Source organism: Solea solea, chromosome 8, assembly GCF_958295425.1.
Source record: "Solea solea chromosome 8, fSolSol10.1, whole genome shotgun sequence".
NCBI lineage: Eukaryota > Metazoa > Chordata > Actinopteri > Pleuronectiformes > Soleidae > Solea > Solea solea.
The window spans coordinates 29,414,874-29,434,195 of record NC_081141.1 but is presented as its reverse complement, the minus strand read 5'-3'; the positions used below and the strand labels follow the sequence as shown (position 1 = coordinate 29,434,195).

General features: G+C 41.0%; 4 protein-coding genes across 6 annotated transcripts in view; 1 reads left to right on the top strand and 3 right to left on the bottom strand.

Annotated features, from left to right (window-relative positions):
- eeig1a (estrogen-induced osteoclastogenesis regulator 1a) overlaps positions 1-3,586 on the bottom strand; it is a 14,000-nt gene extending 10,414 nt beyond the window's left edge. Inside the window, exon 1 of the mRNA XM_058636877.1 lies at positions 3,162-3,586. Coding sequence (XP_058492860.1) covers positions 3,162-3,304 — 143 coding nt within the window. The 5' untranslated portion in view covers positions 3,305-3,586. The remainder of the gene's footprint in view (positions 1-3,161) is intronic.
- A 1,354-nt stretch (positions 3,587-4,940) lies between these two features.
- LOC131464063 (outer dense fiber protein 2-like) lies at positions 4,941-15,739 on the bottom strand. 2 transcript variants are annotated; one of them, XM_058636329.1, is made up of 17 exons: positions 15,098-15,739; positions 13,956-14,072; positions 13,747-13,874; positions 13,278-13,407; positions 13,044-13,175; positions 12,674-12,748; positions 12,507-12,578; positions 12,303-12,419; positions 12,023-12,202; positions 11,828-11,937; positions 9,541-9,676; positions 8,469-8,579; positions 8,140-8,391; positions 6,832-6,932; positions 6,580-6,730; positions 6,174-6,299; positions 4,941-5,445 (listed from the first exon to the last, which is right to left on the bottom strand). In XM_058636329.1, the coding sequence occupies exons 1-17, from the start codon at positions 15,209-15,211 to the stop codon at positions 5,299-5,301; spliced, it is 2,199 nt and encodes a 732-aa protein (XP_058492312.1). In that variant the 5' UTR covers positions 15,212-15,739; the 3' UTR covers positions 4,941-5,298. The 2 variants fall into 2 exon arrangements, with proteins under 2 accessions (XP_058492312.1, XP_058492311.1); XM_058636328.1 differs by having other exon boundaries at positions 8,128-8,391; positions 15,098-15,738.
- A 1,013-nt stretch (positions 15,740-16,752) lies between these two features.
- Positions 16,753-18,381, top strand: si:ch211-51h9.7 (uncharacterized protein LOC558400 homolog). 2 transcript variants are annotated; one of them, XM_058636340.1, is made up of 2 exons: positions 16,753-17,516; positions 18,104-18,188. In XM_058636340.1, exon 1 carries the CDS (start codon positions 17,006-17,008, stop codon positions 17,507-17,509), a length of 504 nt encoding a protein of 167 aa, XP_058492323.1. In that variant the 5' UTR covers positions 16,753-17,005; the 3' UTR covers positions 17,510-17,516; positions 18,104-18,188. The 2 variants fall into 2 exon arrangements, with proteins under 2 accessions (XP_058492323.1, XP_058492322.1); XM_058636339.1 differs by having other exon boundaries at positions 16,761-17,450; positions 18,104-18,381.
- Positions 18,382-18,819: 438 nt separating this feature from the next.
- LOC131464066 (protein SET-like) overlaps positions 18,820-19,322 on the bottom strand; it is a 4,720-nt gene continuing 4,217 nt past the window's right edge. The window contains exon 8 of the mRNA XM_058636338.1: positions 18,820-19,151. Coding sequence (XP_058492321.1) covers positions 19,128-19,151 — 24 coding nt within the window. The 3' untranslated portion in view covers positions 18,820-19,127. The remainder of the gene's footprint in view (positions 19,152-19,322) is intronic.

The window sequence follows — 19,322 nt, the reverse complement described above, 5'->3', positions numbered from 1 at the left end:
CCTTAAAAACCACAAACTGAGACAAAACTCAACCACAAGAGAATCATCTGACAATGTAACATGTTCACAGTGACGCTACAGTGCAGAGGTGGATGATAATTCACACTCTAAACCTGTTCAAAAGCCTTCAACCCCCATCAGGTGTTTTACAGTAACTACGGTGTCCAGCAGAGGGTGCTGTGAGAGCTTCACCATCATCCTCAAAAGAAGAAGACAGTGATTTTATGTTAATACCTGCGATGTTAGCTTAGCTGTTAGTTCCATTGAAGCTATCACGCGAGACTATCAAAGTCTTATCACGATCATGCGAGACTATCATGATCACCTGAGACTATCGCGATCACGCAGACTTATCACGATCACGCGAGACTATCGCGATCACGCAGAATTATCACGATCACGCGAGACTATCACGATCACCTGAGACTATCAGGATCACGAGAGACTTATCACGATCACGAGAGACTATCACGCGTGATCGCGAGACTTATCGCGATTACGCGAGACCATCCCTCTCTCTGCTACTTTAGTACTTCTTCATTTCTTTCACCTGAACGTCGTGAACATTTACGTCCACCTCTGTGAACTCATCTTCCTCCTCATCCTCTTAAACTTAAACTATTTGACAGATTCTTTTGAGTTAAACGATGGAGTTTTAATTGTATTAAACATTTAAATCACAACCATCCCAGAATTCTACAGACCTGAATGGTCACCGCTGTGGTGTTTGAGTGAAAGTCTAAACTTAGAGAAGTGTGGGAACAGCTGATTATAACGTAGCAGACACTTCAACATGTTCCACAAGAGCTCAGTAATTACTGACCGCGGCCTGCAGACGCCATTTTGTTCTCAACGCTGTGTTTAATCACATTTTGATTCTATTCTATTTTGGGGAACATGTTGTTTTTCTTGTTTCTTAATAAAGAAGATGAATAAAACCAGTGACTAACAGACTGTTGCACACAGAGACAGATGAAAGCTGGATATTTGTGTGTGATTGTGCCGCAGTCAAAGAGCACAGCACAGTTTCTGTTCCAACAGTGAAACTGTAAAAGTACGAGTGCAGCCAACAACACAAAGGTTCTCTCTGTGTGTGAGTGTGTGTGTGTGCGTGTGAGGGGACAGTAAGTAGGTTACAGCACCACAAATAGGACAGCCGCCTCTTTAGTCTGAAAACGAGTCCTCCATGTTCTACTGCAACACAATGTAAACATCCTGGAAACCATGAAAGCATTCATTCAGTCGTTTATCGTTTATTCATTTCTCACTTTTCTCTAAAGCAACGTCTCTGAGTATAAATATAACACCGGTCGTTTCAGGAAGTCACACAGTGACTGACACCTGCAGCCAGAACAGGGAGGAGCCATCACAGCACACCTGCAACACCTGCACAACACCATCACGTCTTTATCTGACGTCTGTAAACACACACACACACACACACAGATTTTACTGCAGCTTCTGAAGCGCTGTCATGACACTGATGTGCTGAGGTCACAGAGGTCACAGGTCAACCACGACAGACACGTGACTCCACCACAGCCCGACCACAACAAGACGAGGCCTCGTACAAAGACGCCGTCTGTCAGCTGTCTGTCTGTCTGTCTGTCTGTCTGTGTGTGCATGTCTGTGTGTGTATGTCTGTGTGTGTGTGTGCGTGCGTGCATTGCAGAGACCTCGCCTGAGAGAGAGAGAGAAAGAGGAGCTGAGATGTTACATAATCTCCACTGTAACTCCAATGAGGAGGAGGAAGATCATCTCTGCTGATGACAAAACTGAGGAAAAACTCTCCCTTTGACTCTTCGTCTGACTCTAAACTCTTCATCGACCCTTCGTCTGACTCTAAACTCTTCGTCCGACTGTGAACTCCGACAGCTGAGCTGATGACGAGTGAAATCCAGGAAAACAACAGTTTGCTTGAACTCAAACAAACATCAGGTTTACGAGCGACGCGACAGCTTTAACGCGTGAACTAACAGGAAGTCACTAAGTGAAGAGCTCATGAGACACATTTACAGTATCATCAAAACTGTCGTATTGTTATATTGTAATAAAACGTTTTTGTAGCAGAAAAAGCCCTTTAGTAACAACTACATCACGTTTTGTGACATTGTGTTCTTTAGTATATATATATACTGTATATATATATATATATGTTGAACACTCACATTTTTTGTGCAATTGTGAATTTCTCTGACACATTGACACGTTTGTTGTGCATTTGTATTAAACAATTAAGAACGTGAACTTAATGAATAATAAAATCACTTTTATCATTGATGGAGTTTTTCAGGGTGAAAATGATCGTGAGAGGAAATTTGACGTCATCGCACGTCAACGAAGGAGATTCACTTTACTTTAGTGTAGTTTCATGTTCGGGTGTAATTTAGTGTAGTTTTGTATAGTTTGTGCATTTTCATTAAGTTTGTTATGGTTTGGTGTTTAATTGTGTAATTCAGAATCGTTTAGTGGCGTAGTTTGTTGTGTCGTTTGTGTGTTTTAGTGGCGTGGTTTGTTGTGTAGTAGTTAGTTGTGTCGTGTGTGTGTGTGTGTGTGTGTGTGTTTCAGTGGTGTGGTTTGTTGTGTAGTAGTTAGTTGTGTCGTGTGTGTGTGTGTGTGTGTGTGTGTGTGTGTGTTTCAGTGGTGTGGTTTGTTGTGTAGTAGTTAGTTGTGTCGTGTGTGTGTGTGTGTGTGTGTTTCAGTGGTGTGGTTTGTTGTGTAGTAGTTAGTTGTGTGTGTGTGTGTGTGTGTGTGTGTTTCAGTGGTGTGGTTTGTTGTGTAGTAGTTAGTTGTGTCGTGTGTGTGTGTGTGTGTGTGTGTGTGTGTTTCAGTGGTGTGGTTTGTTGTGTAGTAGTTAGTTGTGTCGTGTGTGTGTGTGTGTGTGTGTGTGTGTGTGTGTGTGTGTTTCAGTGGTGTGGTTTGTTGTGTAGTAGTTAGTTGTGTCGTGTGTGTGTGTGTGTGTGTGTGTGTGTGTGTGTGTGTTTCAGTGGTGTGGTTTGTTGTGTAGTAGTTAGTTGTGTCGTGTGTGTGTGTGTGTGTGTGTGTGTGTGTTTCAGTGGTGTGGTTTGTTGTGTAGTAGTTAGTTGTGTCGTGTGTGTGTGTGTGTGTTTCAGTGGTGTGGTTTGTTGTGTAGTAGTGAGTAGTGTCGTGTGTGTGTTTACCTGGATGAAGTAGCGGCGAAGTCTCCGTCGAGCAGCCGGAGTTTACAGAAGAGAACTCCGTTAACAAAAGGCACCGCGCTGAGCTCCTCCAGCGTCAGATGAGTCTGGAACTTAAATTTCTTCTTCTTCACGAAAAACGCCATTTTTTTTTTTATCAGAAACACAGAACTCGAGTGAAGTCGCTGCTAAAAAACAAACAAACAAACAATAAATGAACGTTATTTACTTCGTGATTCCACGCGAACTCCGCGTCTTTAGCGATGATTCAGCGCACAAATCTGAGACACACGAATCACGCGTGTAGTCTTCATATCGCGTGGAAACTTGTAGAAAAGGTGAAGAAACGCGGTTTAACGGAGACAAACGTTCCACGCGCGGACATGACGACCCCCGCGAGTTTGTTCGGTGAAGATTCACAGACGTTTGATGACGTGACGAGCGTTTGCGTTCCGCTCGGTTCAGAGGAGGACCGCTGAGGAGACGCGTGTGAAGCTAACGGACACGGTGACGTGTCACTTCCGCTCTGTGACTTTCACAATTAAACACCCCGTAAAATAAAAATGAAATCAGTTAAATTAAGTTAAACATTTTTTTTTAATCTCTGCTAAAATAAATGTGTATTTACGTATAAATGTATATATTTTTCTTAAATCGTGCAGTTATTTTACTTATTACTCTGACCACTTTCAGCTTAAATTCTTACTGTAATGTTAATTATCTTTTCGTCTATTTATTTATTTTCCTTTTCATCTACATTTTTTAATTGTTCTAAGAAGTGTGTACTTCTAGTCTGTCATGAATAATATGTTTGTTGTTGTTTTTATAATAATTATCTTGAAATTGTCCTTACATTCTCTTTAAGGATAAGGGTTTTCCCATAATAATTAAGTGTCATCTGTCATTTTGTTGACAATCTCTATCTTTTACTCTTTTACTCGATTTTCCATCACCACTTGAAAACTGAAAGTCTGGAACTCAACATTCATTGTGTGGATCTTTGACTTTTCCTACTCAGTCTGTATTTATTTACTTATTATTTGTTTCTGCTGTAAATGTATATTACTTACTTGTCCGTTCATGTTTTTGAAGGTTTATGTTTGTATCCTCAGCTTTAGGAGAAAAAAAATATATATTTTCAATAGTTTTAGTTAAAAACAATTTACCCTTTGCTCTTATTTTGAAAAATGTAAAACACTTGAATATCCGGTCTCTGATTTATGAGCGTGTTGAATTTCGTCAGCTTGCCGCAGGTTTGTGAACACGTTCTCTTGTCAGTCTCTGCCACAGCCGCAGGAGAGAAACAGCGACACTGTGTGGACACGAGCACGAACTGCAGCGGAGAGGACCGACGTCACCTTCAGTCAAAATCAGTCAAACTTCATTTATTCGTTCCTTCACGTTCGTTCCCAGCACGGAAACTGCAGGATTAGAGTAAATGAATAAAAGTTAAGAATAAAACAGGGAGAAAAATGTAGAGTGTTGGAATAACCGACATTAAAGAGAAAATAATCCAGGAGATTAAACGAATTAATGAAGGAAAAAGAGATGGAAAAATTACACTGAAACAAAGTAGAAGTTTTTCTTTAAGAGAGACAGTGAGGACAGAGACAGTGAGGACAGAGACAGTGAGGACAGAGACAGTGAGGACAGAGACAGCGAGGACAGATACATGTTTTTCTTTTTTTTAATTATTTATTTATTCTGTAAGAATTTGCACTTTTTTTTCAATGATTTAAACTGAATAAATAATAATAAAAAAATTCAACAGTTTGAAAAATATTAAAATCGTCATGATTTTAATATTATGAGCTTCATGATCAGATTACAGTTCTGTCAGATTACAGCTCCGTCGGATTACAGTTCTGTCAGATTACAGCTCCGTCAGATTACAGATCCGTCGGATTACAGATCCGTCGGATTACAGTTCCGTCGGATTACAGCTCCGTCAGATTACAGCTCCGTCGGATTACAGTTCTGTCAGATTACAGTTCTGTCAGATTACAGCTCCGTCAGATAACAGCTCCGTCAGATTACAGTTCTGTCAGATTACAGTTCTGTCAGATAACAGCTCCGTCAGATAACAGCTCCGTCAGATTACAGTTCTGTCAGATTACAGTTCTGTCAGATTACAGCTCCGTCAGCTCCCGACCCACGAGTCACCGAACACGTTTCCGTAGGAGGTTTTCAGGAAGTGGATGTAGTTCTGCAGAGTTCTGTTGGTGCAGTCAGACTGATCCAGTCTGTCCTTCAGGTTCTGAAGATGAGTCTGGAAGCGGTTTTCCATCTGGACCAAAGACAGGGACTGATGAAGGGGTGATGAAGGAGTGATGAAGGGGTGATGAAGGAGTGAGGAAGGAGTGATGAAGGGGTGATGAAGGAGTGATGAAGGGGTGATGAAGGAGTGAGGAAGGAGTGATGAAGGAGTGATGAAGGGGTGATGAAGGAGTGATGAAGGAGTGATGAAGGGGTGATGAAGGAGTGATGAAGGGGTGAGGAAGGAGTGATGAAGGGGTGATGAAGGAGTGATGAAGGAGTGAGGAAGGAGTGATGAAGGGGTGATGAAGGGGTGAGGAAGGAGTGAGGAAGGGGTGATGAAGGGGTGATGAAGGGGTGACGAAGGAGTGATGAAGGGGTGATGAAGGAGTGAGGAAGGGGTGATGAAGGAGTGATTAAGGGGTGACGAAGGAGTGATGAAGGAGTGAGGAAGGGGTGATGAAGGGGTGATTAAGGGGTGACGAAGGAGTGATGAAGGGGTGATGAAGGAGTGATGAAGGAGTGATGAAGCAGTGATGAAGGAGTGAGGAAGGGGTGATGAAGGAGTGAGGAAGGGGTGATGAAGGAGTGATGAAGGGGTGATGAAGGAGTGATGAAGGGGTGATGAAGGGGTGATGAAGGAGTGATGAAGGGGTGATGAAGGGGTGATGAAGGAGTGATGAAGGGGTGATGAAGGGGTGATGAAGGAGTGATGAAGGAGTGATGAAGGGGTGATGCAGGGGTGATGCTGCCGTGTACCTGCTCTTTGCTTCTCTGCTGTTGACTCAGTTCTGATTTGGCTCGGCTCAGTTGACTCTGCAGATCCAGAACTTTGGACTGAGACACTCGTTCTTTGACCAGAACTTTGTGGACGCCGTCGTCGACCTGCACGCCAGAGAAGACAAGACAAGACAAGACAAGAGTAAAGGACGAGTTTTTCCTGGTTTCTCTGACTCAGATAAACGGGTCTTTCAGGTGCTGGACCAGGTTTCCCTGAGGACCAGGACTGAGAAACACTGCCCTAAGTCATGGTTCTTACACCCTTCTAAGGTTCTTTTTTAGATCCATGAGAATATAAACACATTCAATGGGACAGAGACACAGTCATGTGATGATCTTTATCTTTTCCAACACCACTCACTCTCCCACACCAAAGTCCACAGACCTGTCTCTGAGCGTCGTCCACAGTCTGCTGCAGTTGTCTCGTGAGGACGCTGCACTCCAGAGTTTTGTCCTCCAGCTGCTGCTGAATGTCGTCCTGTGACGTCACAGTGTCACACATGTCTCTGTTTTCTGACTTCATTTTCTCCAGCTTTCTAAAAACAAACAAACAAACAAACAAACAAACAAACAAACATCGTTGTTCACTGAGTGTGTTCCGTGTGTGTCTGTGGTCACACTCACACGTTGTGTGCACCTCTCTAAGTTGTGTGTTTTCTCTGTGAGGACGTCGTTCTCCTCCTGCAGCAGAAGATTCCTCTGCTGATACGTCTGCAGCTGAGCTCCCTGCTGCTCCACCTGAGGACAGACACACAGTGAGGACAGAGACACAGTGAGGACAGAGACACAGTGAGGACAGAGACACAGGGGACAGACACACAGTGAGGACAGAGACACAGTGAGGACAGAGACACAGGGGACAGACACACAGTGAGGACAGAGACACAGTGAGAACAGAGACACAGTGAGGACAGAGACACAGTGAGGACAGAGACACAGTGAGGACAGAGACACAGGGGACAGACACACAGTGAGGACAGAGACACAGTGAGGACAGAGACACAGGGGACAGACACACAGGGGACAGAGACACAGGGGACAGACACACCGTGAGGACAGCGACAGTGAGGACAGAGACACAGGGGACAGACACACAGGGGACAGAGACACAGTGAGGACAGAGACACAGGGGACAGAGACACAGTGAGGACAGAGACACAGGGGACAGAGACACAGTGAGGACAGAGACACAGTGAGGACAGTGAGGACAGAGACACAGTGAGGACAGAGACACAGTGAGGACAGAGACACAGGGGACAGACACACAGAGAGGCTAGAGACACAGAGGACAGAGACACAGTGAGGCTAGAGACACAGAGACACAGTGAGGACAGAGACACAGGGGACAGACACACAGGGGACAGAGACACAGTGAGGACAGAGACACAGGGGACAGACACACAGAGGACAGAGACACAGTGAGGACAGAGACACAGGGGACAGACACACAGAGGACAGAGACACAGTGAAGCTAGAGACACAGAGACACAGTGAGGACAGACACACAGGGGACAGAGACACAGAGGACAGAGACACAGGGGACAGAGACACAGTGAGGACAGAGACACAGGGGACAGAGACACAGACGATCACACTCCCACACCAAACCTCACAGAGAAAATCAATGACGTAAGTGGGCGGGGACACGGGAGCTGCTGCGTCTGCTCTAACGCTGACTGTTGACGTTAGCATCCGTGCTCACACACTTACACTGTTTTTAATACTGAGTTAGCATGTTAGCATATAAATCAGTTTCTTTTACTTTAAACAAAATGACAGATTTAAGAAGCTGATTCATTGATACAAATGTAAATGAAGTTAACGCTAAATGAACATGTTTAAAGTATGTTTAATATTTTCTCATTGACATATTATGGATTTTATTATTTAATATTATTATTATCATCACCATGACAGCAGGACGCTCGCGTACCTTGTGTCTGACCTCAGAGAGGGCGGAGCAGTGCTCCATGTTCCTCCTCTGGTGGGCGTCGGCCTCCTGCTGTGCGTCCCGCAGCTGTTGCTCCGCCCTCCTCAGTCGGTCGGGCATGGTCTCGAGCTCTCGCAGTCGTGCCAGCAGCTCCCTCCTCACGCGCTCCTTCTCCTGCTCCAGGCTCTCCTGCACCTCCCGCGTCTCCTGCTGCGTCTCCTGCAGCTTCAGGCACAGGTCGTCCGCTTCCTGCCGCGCCTCCTGCACCTGACGGACACACGGTCGAGGACAAGGTTGACGCCCACAGCATAGAGAGGGCGGTGAGGACGTGGTGACGCGTTTACCTTCTTCTTATATTTCTCCACCACGTTCTCCAACTTCTTGATGGACAACTTGAGCTGACGAGCTTCAGACTGCAGGAGGCGCACTTTCTCCTCACACGACGACGACTCGGCCTGAAACACACACACACACACACACACACACACACACACACACACACCTCGGTTTCTTAAAGGGACAGTTCACAAAAACTGCGAAGAATTTCCACATACACATGAATGGGAAACGGTGGCAGAAACGATGAGAGCCCCGCCCACTTTCGTCAAACTTTAACGTAGAGACGCGGTTGAAACTTTAAACGGCTCACAAATGTTCCGTTTTTTAAACAATGGCAGTTTAAGTTTCAGATTTTATAACGAGTGAAAATAATGACAAAACTCTCTAAACAAACTCTTCATCAACACTAACTCTGTGTGTTCGTCTAACTTCTGCTCAAACATTCTCTCCCGTGTTTTTTAAAAGTGTGGTTTCTCTGTCAGTTTCTGCCGTTGGTCACAGATGTGAATGTGGGCGTGGCTTAAAGCCGCTCTGGAAACATGACGACTTTAAAACACGTGGTTTTCTCTGTTCTTCACAGTTAGGAACAGCTGTTTGAAGGAGGCGGAGTTTTAAAGGTTGATTCCACACAAATATCGGTGCTTGTCAAACCTGGACATGACGATGTTTTTGTGGACGGATGAGGACACAGACTCTCTGTGGACATTTTCAGTCTCTTATTGAACTGATTTAAAGACATTCTGTGTCTCATTCCTTATTTTGAACAAAACAATTGAATTTTTGTCTCTTTCTTGATGAATTCTGTCTCTTTTACGTCTCTTTGTTGACACTTCAGTGTTCAGTTGTCGTGTGGCACTTGATTTTATTCAGTATCTCTGTTTGTGGTCTGGTTTTGTGTCTTTCAGACTCTGAATGAAATGATTTTATTCTCTCTGTGTCTGTGTTTGTCTCTGCGTGGACACTTTTGTGTCTTTGATGAGGACGATGTGTCTCTTTGTAAAAAGTTTAACCCTTCTTAAACTAAAAAGCTTGTAAGAGCTTCAGAGACACACCCTGTCTCTGTTTGTCCTCGTCTACCTTGAGCGTCTGGTTCTCCAGTTTGTTGGACGCGTTCTCAGCGCTGACGTGGTGCATCTGCTTCCTAAGCTCCTCCCTCTCCGCTCGACTCCTCTCCTCCACCAAGCGAAGCTGAGCGTTCGCCTCGGTCACCTGACTGTGAACAACAGTGAGCCCTTATTCTGAAGGTTGAGAACGTATATCTCTGGATTTGTGTCAAAAATACATTTTTATTTTTCTCCTGTATTTTAATTTTTCTCCTGTTTATTTTTATATTTTTATTTTTCTCCTGTATATTTTTATTTTTTTATTTTTTCTCCTGTATTTTTTTATTTTTCTCCTGTATATTTTTATTTTTTTCTCCTGTATATTTTATTTTTTTATTTTTCTCCTGTATATTTTTATTTTTTTATTTTTCTCCTGTATATTTTATTTTTTTATTTTCTCCTGTATATTTAATTTTTTTATTTTTCTCCTGTATATTTTTATTTTTTTATTTTCCTCCTGTATATTTTTATTTTCCTCCTGTATATTTTTATTTTCCTCCTGTATATTTTATTTTTTTATTTTCCTCCTGTATATTTTTATTTTTTTATTTTTTCTCCTGTATTTTTTTATTTTTCTCCTGTATATTTTTATTTTTTATTTTCCTCCTGTATATTTTTATTTTTTTATTTTTCTCCTGTATATTTTTATTTTTCTCCTGTATATTTTTATTTTTCTCCTGTATATTTTTATTTTTTATTTTCCTCCTGTATATTTTAATTTTTTTATTTTTCTCCTGTATATTTTTATTTTTTTTATTTTTCTCCTGTATATTTTTATTTTTCTCCTGTATATTTTTATTTTTTTATTTTTCTCCTGTATTTTTTTATTTTTCTCCTGTATATTTTTATTTTCCTCCTGTATATTTTTATTTTTTTATTTTTCTCCTGTATTTTTTTATTTTTCTCCTGTATATTTTTATTTTCCTCCTGTATATTTTTATTTTTTTATTTTTCTCCTGTATATTTTTATTTTTTTATTTTCCTCCTGTATATTTTTATATTTTTATTTTTCTCCTGTATATTTTTATTTTTTTATTTTCCTCCTGTATATTTTTATTTTCCTCCTGTATATTTTTATTTTTCTCCTGTATATTTTAATTTTTTTATTTTTCTCTTGTATATTTTTATTTTCCTCCTGTATATTTTTATTTTTCTCCTGTATATTTTATTTTTTATTTTCCTCCTGTATATTTTTATTTTTTTATTTTTCTCCTGTATATTTTTATTTTTCTCCTGTATATTTTTATTTTTTTATTTTCCTCCTGTATATTTTTATTTTTTTATTTTCCTCCTGTATATTTTTATTTTTTTATTTTCCTCCTGTATATTTTTATTTTTTTATTTTCCTCCTGTATATTTTTATTTTCCTCCTGTATTTTTTTATTTTCCTCCTGTATATTTTTATTTTTTTATTTTTCTCCTGTATATTTTTATTTTTCTCCTGTATATTTTTATTTTTTTATTTTTCTCCTGTATATTTTTATTTTTCTCCTGTATATTTTATTTTTTTATTTTCCTCCTGTATATTTTTATTTTTTTATTTTTCTCCTGTATATTTTTATTTTTCTCCTGTATATTTTTATTTTTTTATTTTCCTCCTGTATATTTTTATTTTTTTATTTTCCTCCTGTATATTTTTATTTTTTTATTTTCCTCCTGTATATTTTTATTTTCCTCCTGTATATTTTTATTTTTCTCCTGTATATTTTAATTTTTTTATTTTTCTCCTGTATATTTTTATTTTCCTCCTGTATATTTTTATTTTTCTCCTGTATATTTTATTTTTTATTTTCCTCCTGTATATTTTTATTTTTTTATTTTTCTCCTGTATATTTTTATTTTTCTCCTGTATATTTTTATTTTTTTATTTTCCTCCTGTATATTTTTATTTTTTTATTTTCCTCCTGTATATTTTTATTTTTTTATTTTCCTCCTGTATATTTTTATTTTCCTCCTGTATTTTTTTATTTTCCTCCTGTATATTTTTATTTTTTTATTTTTCTCCTGTATATTTTTATTTTTCTCCTGTATATTTTTATTTTTTTATTTTTCTCCTGTATATTTTTATTTTTCTCCTGTATATTTTATTTTTTTATTTTCCTCCTGTATATTTTTATTTTTTTATTTTTCTCCTGTATATTTTTATTTTTCTCCTGTATATTTTTATTTTTTTATTTTCCTCCTGTATATTTTTATTTTTTTATTTTCCTCCTGTATATTTTTATTTTTTTATTTTCCTCCTGTATATTCGTCGCACTCACAGTCTGAGTGCAGCCACTTCCTCCTCGAGCTTCACTTTGGCAGCAGCTTCTCTGGAGTGTCGCAGACACCAGTCACTGGACGTGGACAGAACTCGGGCCAGTTCACTTTCCTTGAACACAGGAGGACACACAGTGTGACTCTTAAAGCCGTGAACTGTTGACAGTCGACAGGTCCACACTCGAGCGAGCACCGACCTTCTCGTGAAGCTTCCCCGCGAGCTCTCTGACGGACTCCTCGGCTCGCTCGGCGTGCTGAGTCAGCCGAGTCAGAGCTTCCCACTCGTGGTCGTCGTTCCGCCGCTGCCTCTGAGCGAGCAGCTCCTTCTGCAGAGTGTGGAGCTCCTGATGCTGCTGCTGCTGGTTCTGCTGCATCCTCTGCTCCACACACACACACACACACACAGAGAGAGAAGAAGGAGACACATGAGACTCACTAAGTGTGGACAAATGTCTTTAAAGAGTTTGACTCTCTCACCTGAATGTGAGCAGCCAGACGAGACTTCTCATCCTCGACTCTGTTCAGCTGCGTCTCCAGATGATCGCGCTTCGACTCCAGGATTCTCGAAAGCTCGTCCGACGTCTTGACGCTGTCCTGCGGCGACAGAGGGAAGCAGAGGATGATGGGAGTTTTCTCTCTCAGTGGTAAGAACAGAACGATCGAAAAAAGCCGAATCTTTACCTTTTCAAAGTCCAAGTGCTCGGCGAGTTTGGACGCCTCTTTCTCTTTGTTGGCAAGTTTGGCCTGAAGACGCTGAGACACATGAGGACGGGTTTTGATAATATGATCATTTTCATTTTTCTATGATTTAAGGATAAAGATAAGGACAGTTCTGTGTGTGACTTTACAGAGTTCTCAGCTTCACTGTCGGTCAGTCTCTGCTTCAGAGCGTCCGTGTGTTCTGACCACAGCAGTGATTCTCTCTGTGGAAACAAACAAGAACTTTATTATTTCACATAATAGAAAGTCTTTTTCATGATTTGTGACATTTTCTTCCTGTTTGTTGTTAAAATGACTGATTTATTTGCAGCTGAATGAACTCAAAAACAATCAAATACATAAACTATTTAAATAAAAACAATGTGCTTACACCAATTCAAGTTTATTTTTCTTGGAAATAAATCAAATTAAAATAAAAGAATTGTCCTCCCTCTGAGACTGCAGTAAAGTTATTGTGAGGCAAATAAAAGCATGCTTTGTGCTGGTGCTGTGTCGTACCTCGTGTCCGCCCCTCTCTCGGAGCAGCTGTCTCAGGCTCTGGTTGCTCTGGTCAAACATGTGGATCTTGTGCAGCAGCAGCTCCTGCTGTCGTCCCACTGACGCCGTGTGACTCTTTGACAGCTGCTTCTCCTACAACACACACACACACACACACACATGAAGAACATGTGTCCTGCATCCTCCTCACCACCTTGTGCTCACTGTGAGATTAAATGACATGTAAATGAACACCTTGGTGAGGCTGGTGACCGTCTCCTTCAGGGCTGAAAGCTGATTGGCTACGGCGACGCCGTCGACCTCGGCTTCTACGAGGGCTCTGAGGAGAAGGTCAGCGTCTCTGTGCTGACCCTGACAATCTGACCTGTGGACAACAAGAGAGGGAAATCACAGATGAAACCATAGTTTTAGGCACTGACTGAGCTGTGAGCGAGCACATGACAAAACTCAAGGAAATCTACGTCAGTTTAAGTCACATGATCACGTCTTTGTCTGACGTTTGTAAAGGACTCACTCTCCCACACCAAAGCCCACAGAGAAGATCAGTGATTTTAACATCACACACACACTCACTGAGTTCAAATGTGTGATTTTGTCAAATTGGGCTTTGAAAACATTGAAGTTCGACATACTTCAGTGACACAAAGTGACCACACGAGGCAGCGGCAGAGCAGCAGCTCCTGTGAGTGTTTGTGTGTCTCACCTCTTCAGACACTGAATGTCTTCCTGTTCTCGGAGCAGGAGACAGAGGTTGGACTCTGCAGGCGTCTCGTCCTCCTGCTGACGTCTGTTCACGCTCTCTGACTGATGCTGACCCCGCCCTCTCTGATCCTGACACACACACACACACACACACACACACAGATCAGAGAATACTCACATGCTTTGGTTGACAGTGAGACGTCAACACACCTGACACTTGTTCAACTCCACGCTCTTTCTGCGGGACAGTCTTCCTGGAGGTATCCATGGCGACCGGGCCTTGGGTTTCCCTCCGTCTCCCTTCACCTGGACTTCTTTGGTTCTGTTCTACAGAAAGAAAACAAAGTCCATGTGAGCCTGAAAGCATCACTGATCCTGTTTAAACTCTGATCTGATCTGATGTTGTGTCTTTGTGGTCATTTACATCTCTGTTGATGTGTGGCTCTGGGTTTTATTATTACTACTACTACACTACTACTACTACTACTACTACGCTACATTAATCTAGTTGTTCTGATAACGTTGTCTCTCTGTTTAAAAAGTGTTAGTCTTCGTGGACAGTTTAGGTGTCTCCTTTTGTGTCCGTGGTGTTTTTCCCAGACATTGTGGTACTTCTGTGTCTGTCTATATTTGTGTCTTCCTTGATCTCATATTATATCTTTGTCATACTTTTGTGTCTCTTTGTTGACATTTGACCTCCTAGTTTGTGTCTCTGTTGTTGTTTGGCTCTTTATTTTCTTGTACGTACATGATTTTATTCCGTTTTCCTGCCAAAGTTGACCCTGTGTGTCTATTTGTGGACACGTCTGTGGTCTCGTTCTGTGTCTCTGGTGGATTTCAGATTTTGACGATGTATTGCTGTGGTAGATTTGTGTCTTTGTGGTGATTTTATGTCTCTTTCTTGACATCTTTCTGTTAAACCTCATTACTTGTGGACTCTGTGTCAGTTTTTAAATGTTGTGTCTGTGGTAGTTTTCTCTTATTTTGTACAAAGTAAAAAGAAAATCTTTTCATTTTCTGTCTGATTATTTGTAAACATGTTGATCAGGAAATGATGATGTTTTCAGTTTGAATGATTTCTTTGTTTTATGGAGCAAAGAAACCAGATAATCTTCACATTTAAGAAGCTGAAAAATGACACAAACTGGTTTGAATTATTTAAAAACACTCAAACTGATCGATCGATTATCAAAATAGTTTATTTAGTCATTTTCAGCCCTAAATCAGTGCATTTTAAATGAAGAAACCAAGTTGATGAACTGTAAAATATAACCACAGAGTTGTTTGAATATTTAGACTTTGGTTATCGGTAAAAACACAGTAAATAAACCCGTGTTATTTGTGGATTTAACCTGCGGGGATTTGCCGGGACTCCTCCTCCTCCTCAGGTGAACGTACACAGGTGTCGTCTCCGGTACGTGGACGTGAACCGGTGGCGGTGTCGCCGCTAAATCCCGGGTTTTCATTGATTCTATGGAGACGCTACAGTGACTTTCACACCGAGTTCCGGGTCATTAAACCCCACAACAACGAGAGCTAGCACGCTGCTAGCTCACATGCTAACGAGCTAGCTCGCTAAACTTTCCTGTTTACAACAGAAACGAGCGTTTCTTCTTCTACTGTTCTAACTTCTGACTGCGGAAGCCACCGAGACACGGGGCCCTCTGATTGGCTCGTTTGTACGGCCTCACTCTGTGATTGGTGGAGGAGCGTTTCCATACGCGTCGCCGTGGTGACCGCTGCTGAAAGCTAACGGAATGCTGCGTTCACGGTGCGTCGGAGAAGTGATAGACAGGCGTAAACACCCGTTATTTACCCCCAGTGTTTTCACACATAGAAATCTGAATTATTTAATCTAGATTAACGGTATTATAATTTATAAACACTCTTATACAAGTAAAAGTCATTTGCTCGTAGTTGTAAAGAATTATCATCAATAAATCACATTTACATCCACTTTACCGACATGTCATGAACGTAGAGTTAGATAGATAGATAGACAGACAGACAGGTAGACTTACTTTTTTGATCATTACTTGAAGAATTCTAAATGATTAGTATCGTAAGGTCAGAATCACTAATATTAATCTATCTGTTCTGTTTGGAGTGGAAACTCTTTTATTTTCCACATTATTTGCGAGGACATGTTTGTGTATGGTTTCAATCCCCACGTATAGTCATCCTCATTCTTCCTCTTCATACCTGAAGTTTATCTTGTTGTTTTCTGTCTCCTTCCTTTTCTTCTTCTACATCCATACAATACTGATTCACACCAACATTAAAGTCACATAAAAGGACGAGGCCTGCCGCTCCACTGAAGCTCTACTGTAAAATAAAGCTCTGTGTACTTTCAGCAAGAGCCTAGTTTTAAAAGATAATAATACCCAGTATTTGACTGGTGTTCCTAATGAACTGATTCAGGGGGTTATAATGTCTGACTGAAGTCATTGTTTTATTCAAATAAAACCCAGTTCAACTGTTGAGCAGGAAATGCTTTGAATGACTGCACTTCCTTGTGAATTCTGTAATGATGACACACATACTTGAATAATGCTCTTATGTTTAATGTGAAGTTCATTTACTAGATTTTAAATGAACAAATAAGGGAAAAATGGGAAGAATAGACACAAAAGAGGCTAATGTCAACAAAACAATTTGAAAGTGTTTTTAAAGAAAGTCTCACTTAAATGTTAAATGTATTTGTGGATGTTCTTTTAGACCAATTACGTGTAAACTAAACGTTACAAATAAAATATTATTTAATTTTACATAAAAAACGACGGGACATTAGCTACATTGAAGCGCGAGCTAAGCTAATGCTATTTGTAAGTTATTAATCACGTCCTAAATCCACTAATAATCAACATTTACCCTCTTTATTTATTTGGCTTACACAGCCGTAATATCACCGTTACTATTCAACAAACGTCACTTATTCATATGGCACAAGTCACAATTGACGTTAAGTTATTGCTACACGAAGGCGCTAGCATAGCCACAGACGTACGCATAAACGCCGTAGTAGTGGATACAAGAATCGTACGTAAACGTGACCGCCATGTTGGTCCGGGCAAGACCAGGACGTGACCACGTCGACGTAAACGGGAAATCGAGGTTTACCTCTAGTTTTAAATCTGGCCATGCCCTGACCAATATGGCGTCATGGTTGACGCATTCTCTACGGTGGCTACATGCTAGCATAGCATTAACCGTCCGTGTGTGTGTGTGTGTGTGTGCGCGCGCGCGCTTGTGTAGCAGCGATGAGAGTCAGTCGGAGGCCGCAGCCTTTCACCGCGACAACTCTTCACCGCGTTTCCTTTGTCTTCCTCCTTTACTCCTCTTTACTTCAGTCCGCTGCCGCGTGCGCTGCTGCCGCGGAGGACACAGAGGAGCGGGCGACGGGAACCGGAACCAGCAGCGACGTCGCCCTCATATTATGCCGAGCGTGCGGACACGAGCTGGCGGTCGGTGCCGACATCCACTCGGTGCCGAGCAGACTGTCTTTGTCCGGCCGCAACGACACGCTGGTGGGAGGCCGCAGAGTCCACGTGCAGCTGTTTGAAAACCCGCACGGACACAAGTTCGAGGTGATCACGTTCAGGAGGGCGGACGTCGACGTGCACTGGCCCGCAGACAAACACTTCTCCTGGTTCCCGGGCTTCTCCTGGACCGTGGCCACCTGTCCCCGCTGTCACAGTCATCTAGGTGGGTACGAACCAGGAGGAGGCACCGCTGACGGGTTCACTCAGTGCAAAAACCACTAAGAAACAGGTGGAACAGACACTCTAGATCTAAATACACACTTATTCATGATAAACAGTTACATTAGAAAACAAAACACATTCTATACAAAGTGGGGACACAAATTGACATGGCTAATAATACTTTTATTTGATAATGAAAAACTTAAATCATAAGTTTTACACACTTTATTTGTCCCGTTCCCGGTGTATGAATCAGTATGACAACATATATTAAAAACAATTTTAACCTGAAGCTGGTGGATTCTTTTTATTATATAGACATGTAAGATGAACACATCTTTTGGATAATATAAAAAAAAAACCAATGTTTTCAATTAGTTTAATAAGGCTATCAAAGTTCAACATAGCATTCAGTGTTAGCTGTGTCTCATCTGTTCATTTGATGTTCACCTGTCACACTAACTGCATCCAACCTCAGCACAGTATGATGCTCGTTTTCTTGTAGACTGTTTTATTTGATTCAGAGATGGTTGTTTTGTCTTGTTGGGATTTTTATAAAATACTTAAGCTTGTTGCATCTTCCACCTCGCAAATATTACATAACCAAACGATTGTAACCCTGGTTTTAACCTCCGTTTTGTTCCCTCTCTGCAGGTTGGGCGTTCCAGCCGAGCGCTTGGCCCGACATCGTCACTAAAACCACTTTCCAGGAGTCCAAGGAAACTTTCCTGGCTCTAATAACGCAGCGATTGTTACGTGAAGACTTTGCATCGAGTTTGTTAATGACTCCAAAATCCTTCACCAGCTGATGACAGACTTACAAACACTGTTCATTTAAACCCAGGTGCCCTTTCCTCTGCCTGATCAAAATGGCTTTTTTTTCCCCACAGCAGAAAAAGTAAAGTGTTTTATTTCATACTTCTTTATTTTAACCCATAAAGCAAGCTTGGTGTTTTTTTTTCTCCATTTTTTTCTTTATTAAAAATGTCATTTCAAATCTCATGGATATCTGTAAAACAATACAATGAAAAGAAAAACAAAAAAAAGTCCCATAGAAATGATGTCAAAATAACACTCTCCCCAAAAACTGATGCACGCCTGCCCCGCCCCTCCCTTCCCCAGCTGGCCCCGCCCCCTGCCCCAGAAACATTACAAGTCAAAGGAATGAGCTGGTACTTAAGGGGAAAAATAAGGTGGTTTTTGTTTGTTTTTTTTAATCAAGGGATTCAAACACCCCAACTAAATAAAAATACAGGGTGGGGGGGATTTGATGTCTGCTAGCACTAGGTCACTACACCATGGCTTTAGTCAAAAATTAACCACTCAATCTTTAATGTGTCAATCATCAAATTCTACTCAGAATGCCGTGCTGAATCTAGTGGAACACTTTATTTTATATTTTCCATGACTTCGGGGGAGATTTTACTCACAATTCAGGGCAAAGTGCCGTCGGCTGTAAGATAAAGACGAGTCAAAGGAGAACAGAACATGGCACCAACAGGTGAAGAGGCTTCAGAATGGAAAATGAAGCGCGCACACACACACACACACGCATTACTTAAAAAAAACAAAACAAAAAAGTAAAAAAAAAAAAAAAAAAACTTTGCTCCCGAACATGAGTGGAAAAAACCAAACAGGGAAAAGAAGGTCGAGGGTTTGGGAAGTTGATGTTATTTTATTAGTCGTCTTCTCCTTCGTCATCCTGGAAAAAAAACAAAGTTTATCATATAGCAAAAATCTCAGGTACAAAGTTATTATAGTTAAGTTAAAACGATAACCTGGAGCTGAATTGTGTTTACAAATCTAAAATTAAATAAAAGGTGTAGTGAAAATTTTCTTAGTTTTCATCTTTGTAAATTAATTTCAAACAAAT

Excerpts from the sequence above, each read along its gene's own strand:
- LOC131464063 (XM_058636328.1), bottom strand. The coding sequence starts at position 15,211 with ATGAAAACCCGGGATTTAGCGGCGACACCGCCACCGGTTCACGTCCAC. Across the intron at positions 9,677-11,827 it reads GAAGTGGCTGCACTCAGACT|TCAGGTGACCGAGGCGAACG; the intron begins GTGAGTGCGACG and ends TGTTGTTCACAG. Across the intron at positions 8,580-9,540 it reads TGGAGAACCAGACGCTCAAG|GCCGAGTCGTCGTCGTGTGA; the intron begins GTAGACGAGGAC and ends TGTGTGTTTCAG.
- si:ch211-51h9.7 (XM_058636339.1), top strand. The coding sequence starts at position 17,006 with ATGAGAGTCAGTCGGAGGCCGCAGCCTTTCACCGCGACAACTCTTCAC. Across the intron at positions 17,451-18,103 it reads CCGCTGTCACAGTCATCTAG|GTTGGGCGTTCCAGCCGAGC; the intron begins GTGGGTACGAAC and ends CCCTCTCTGCAG.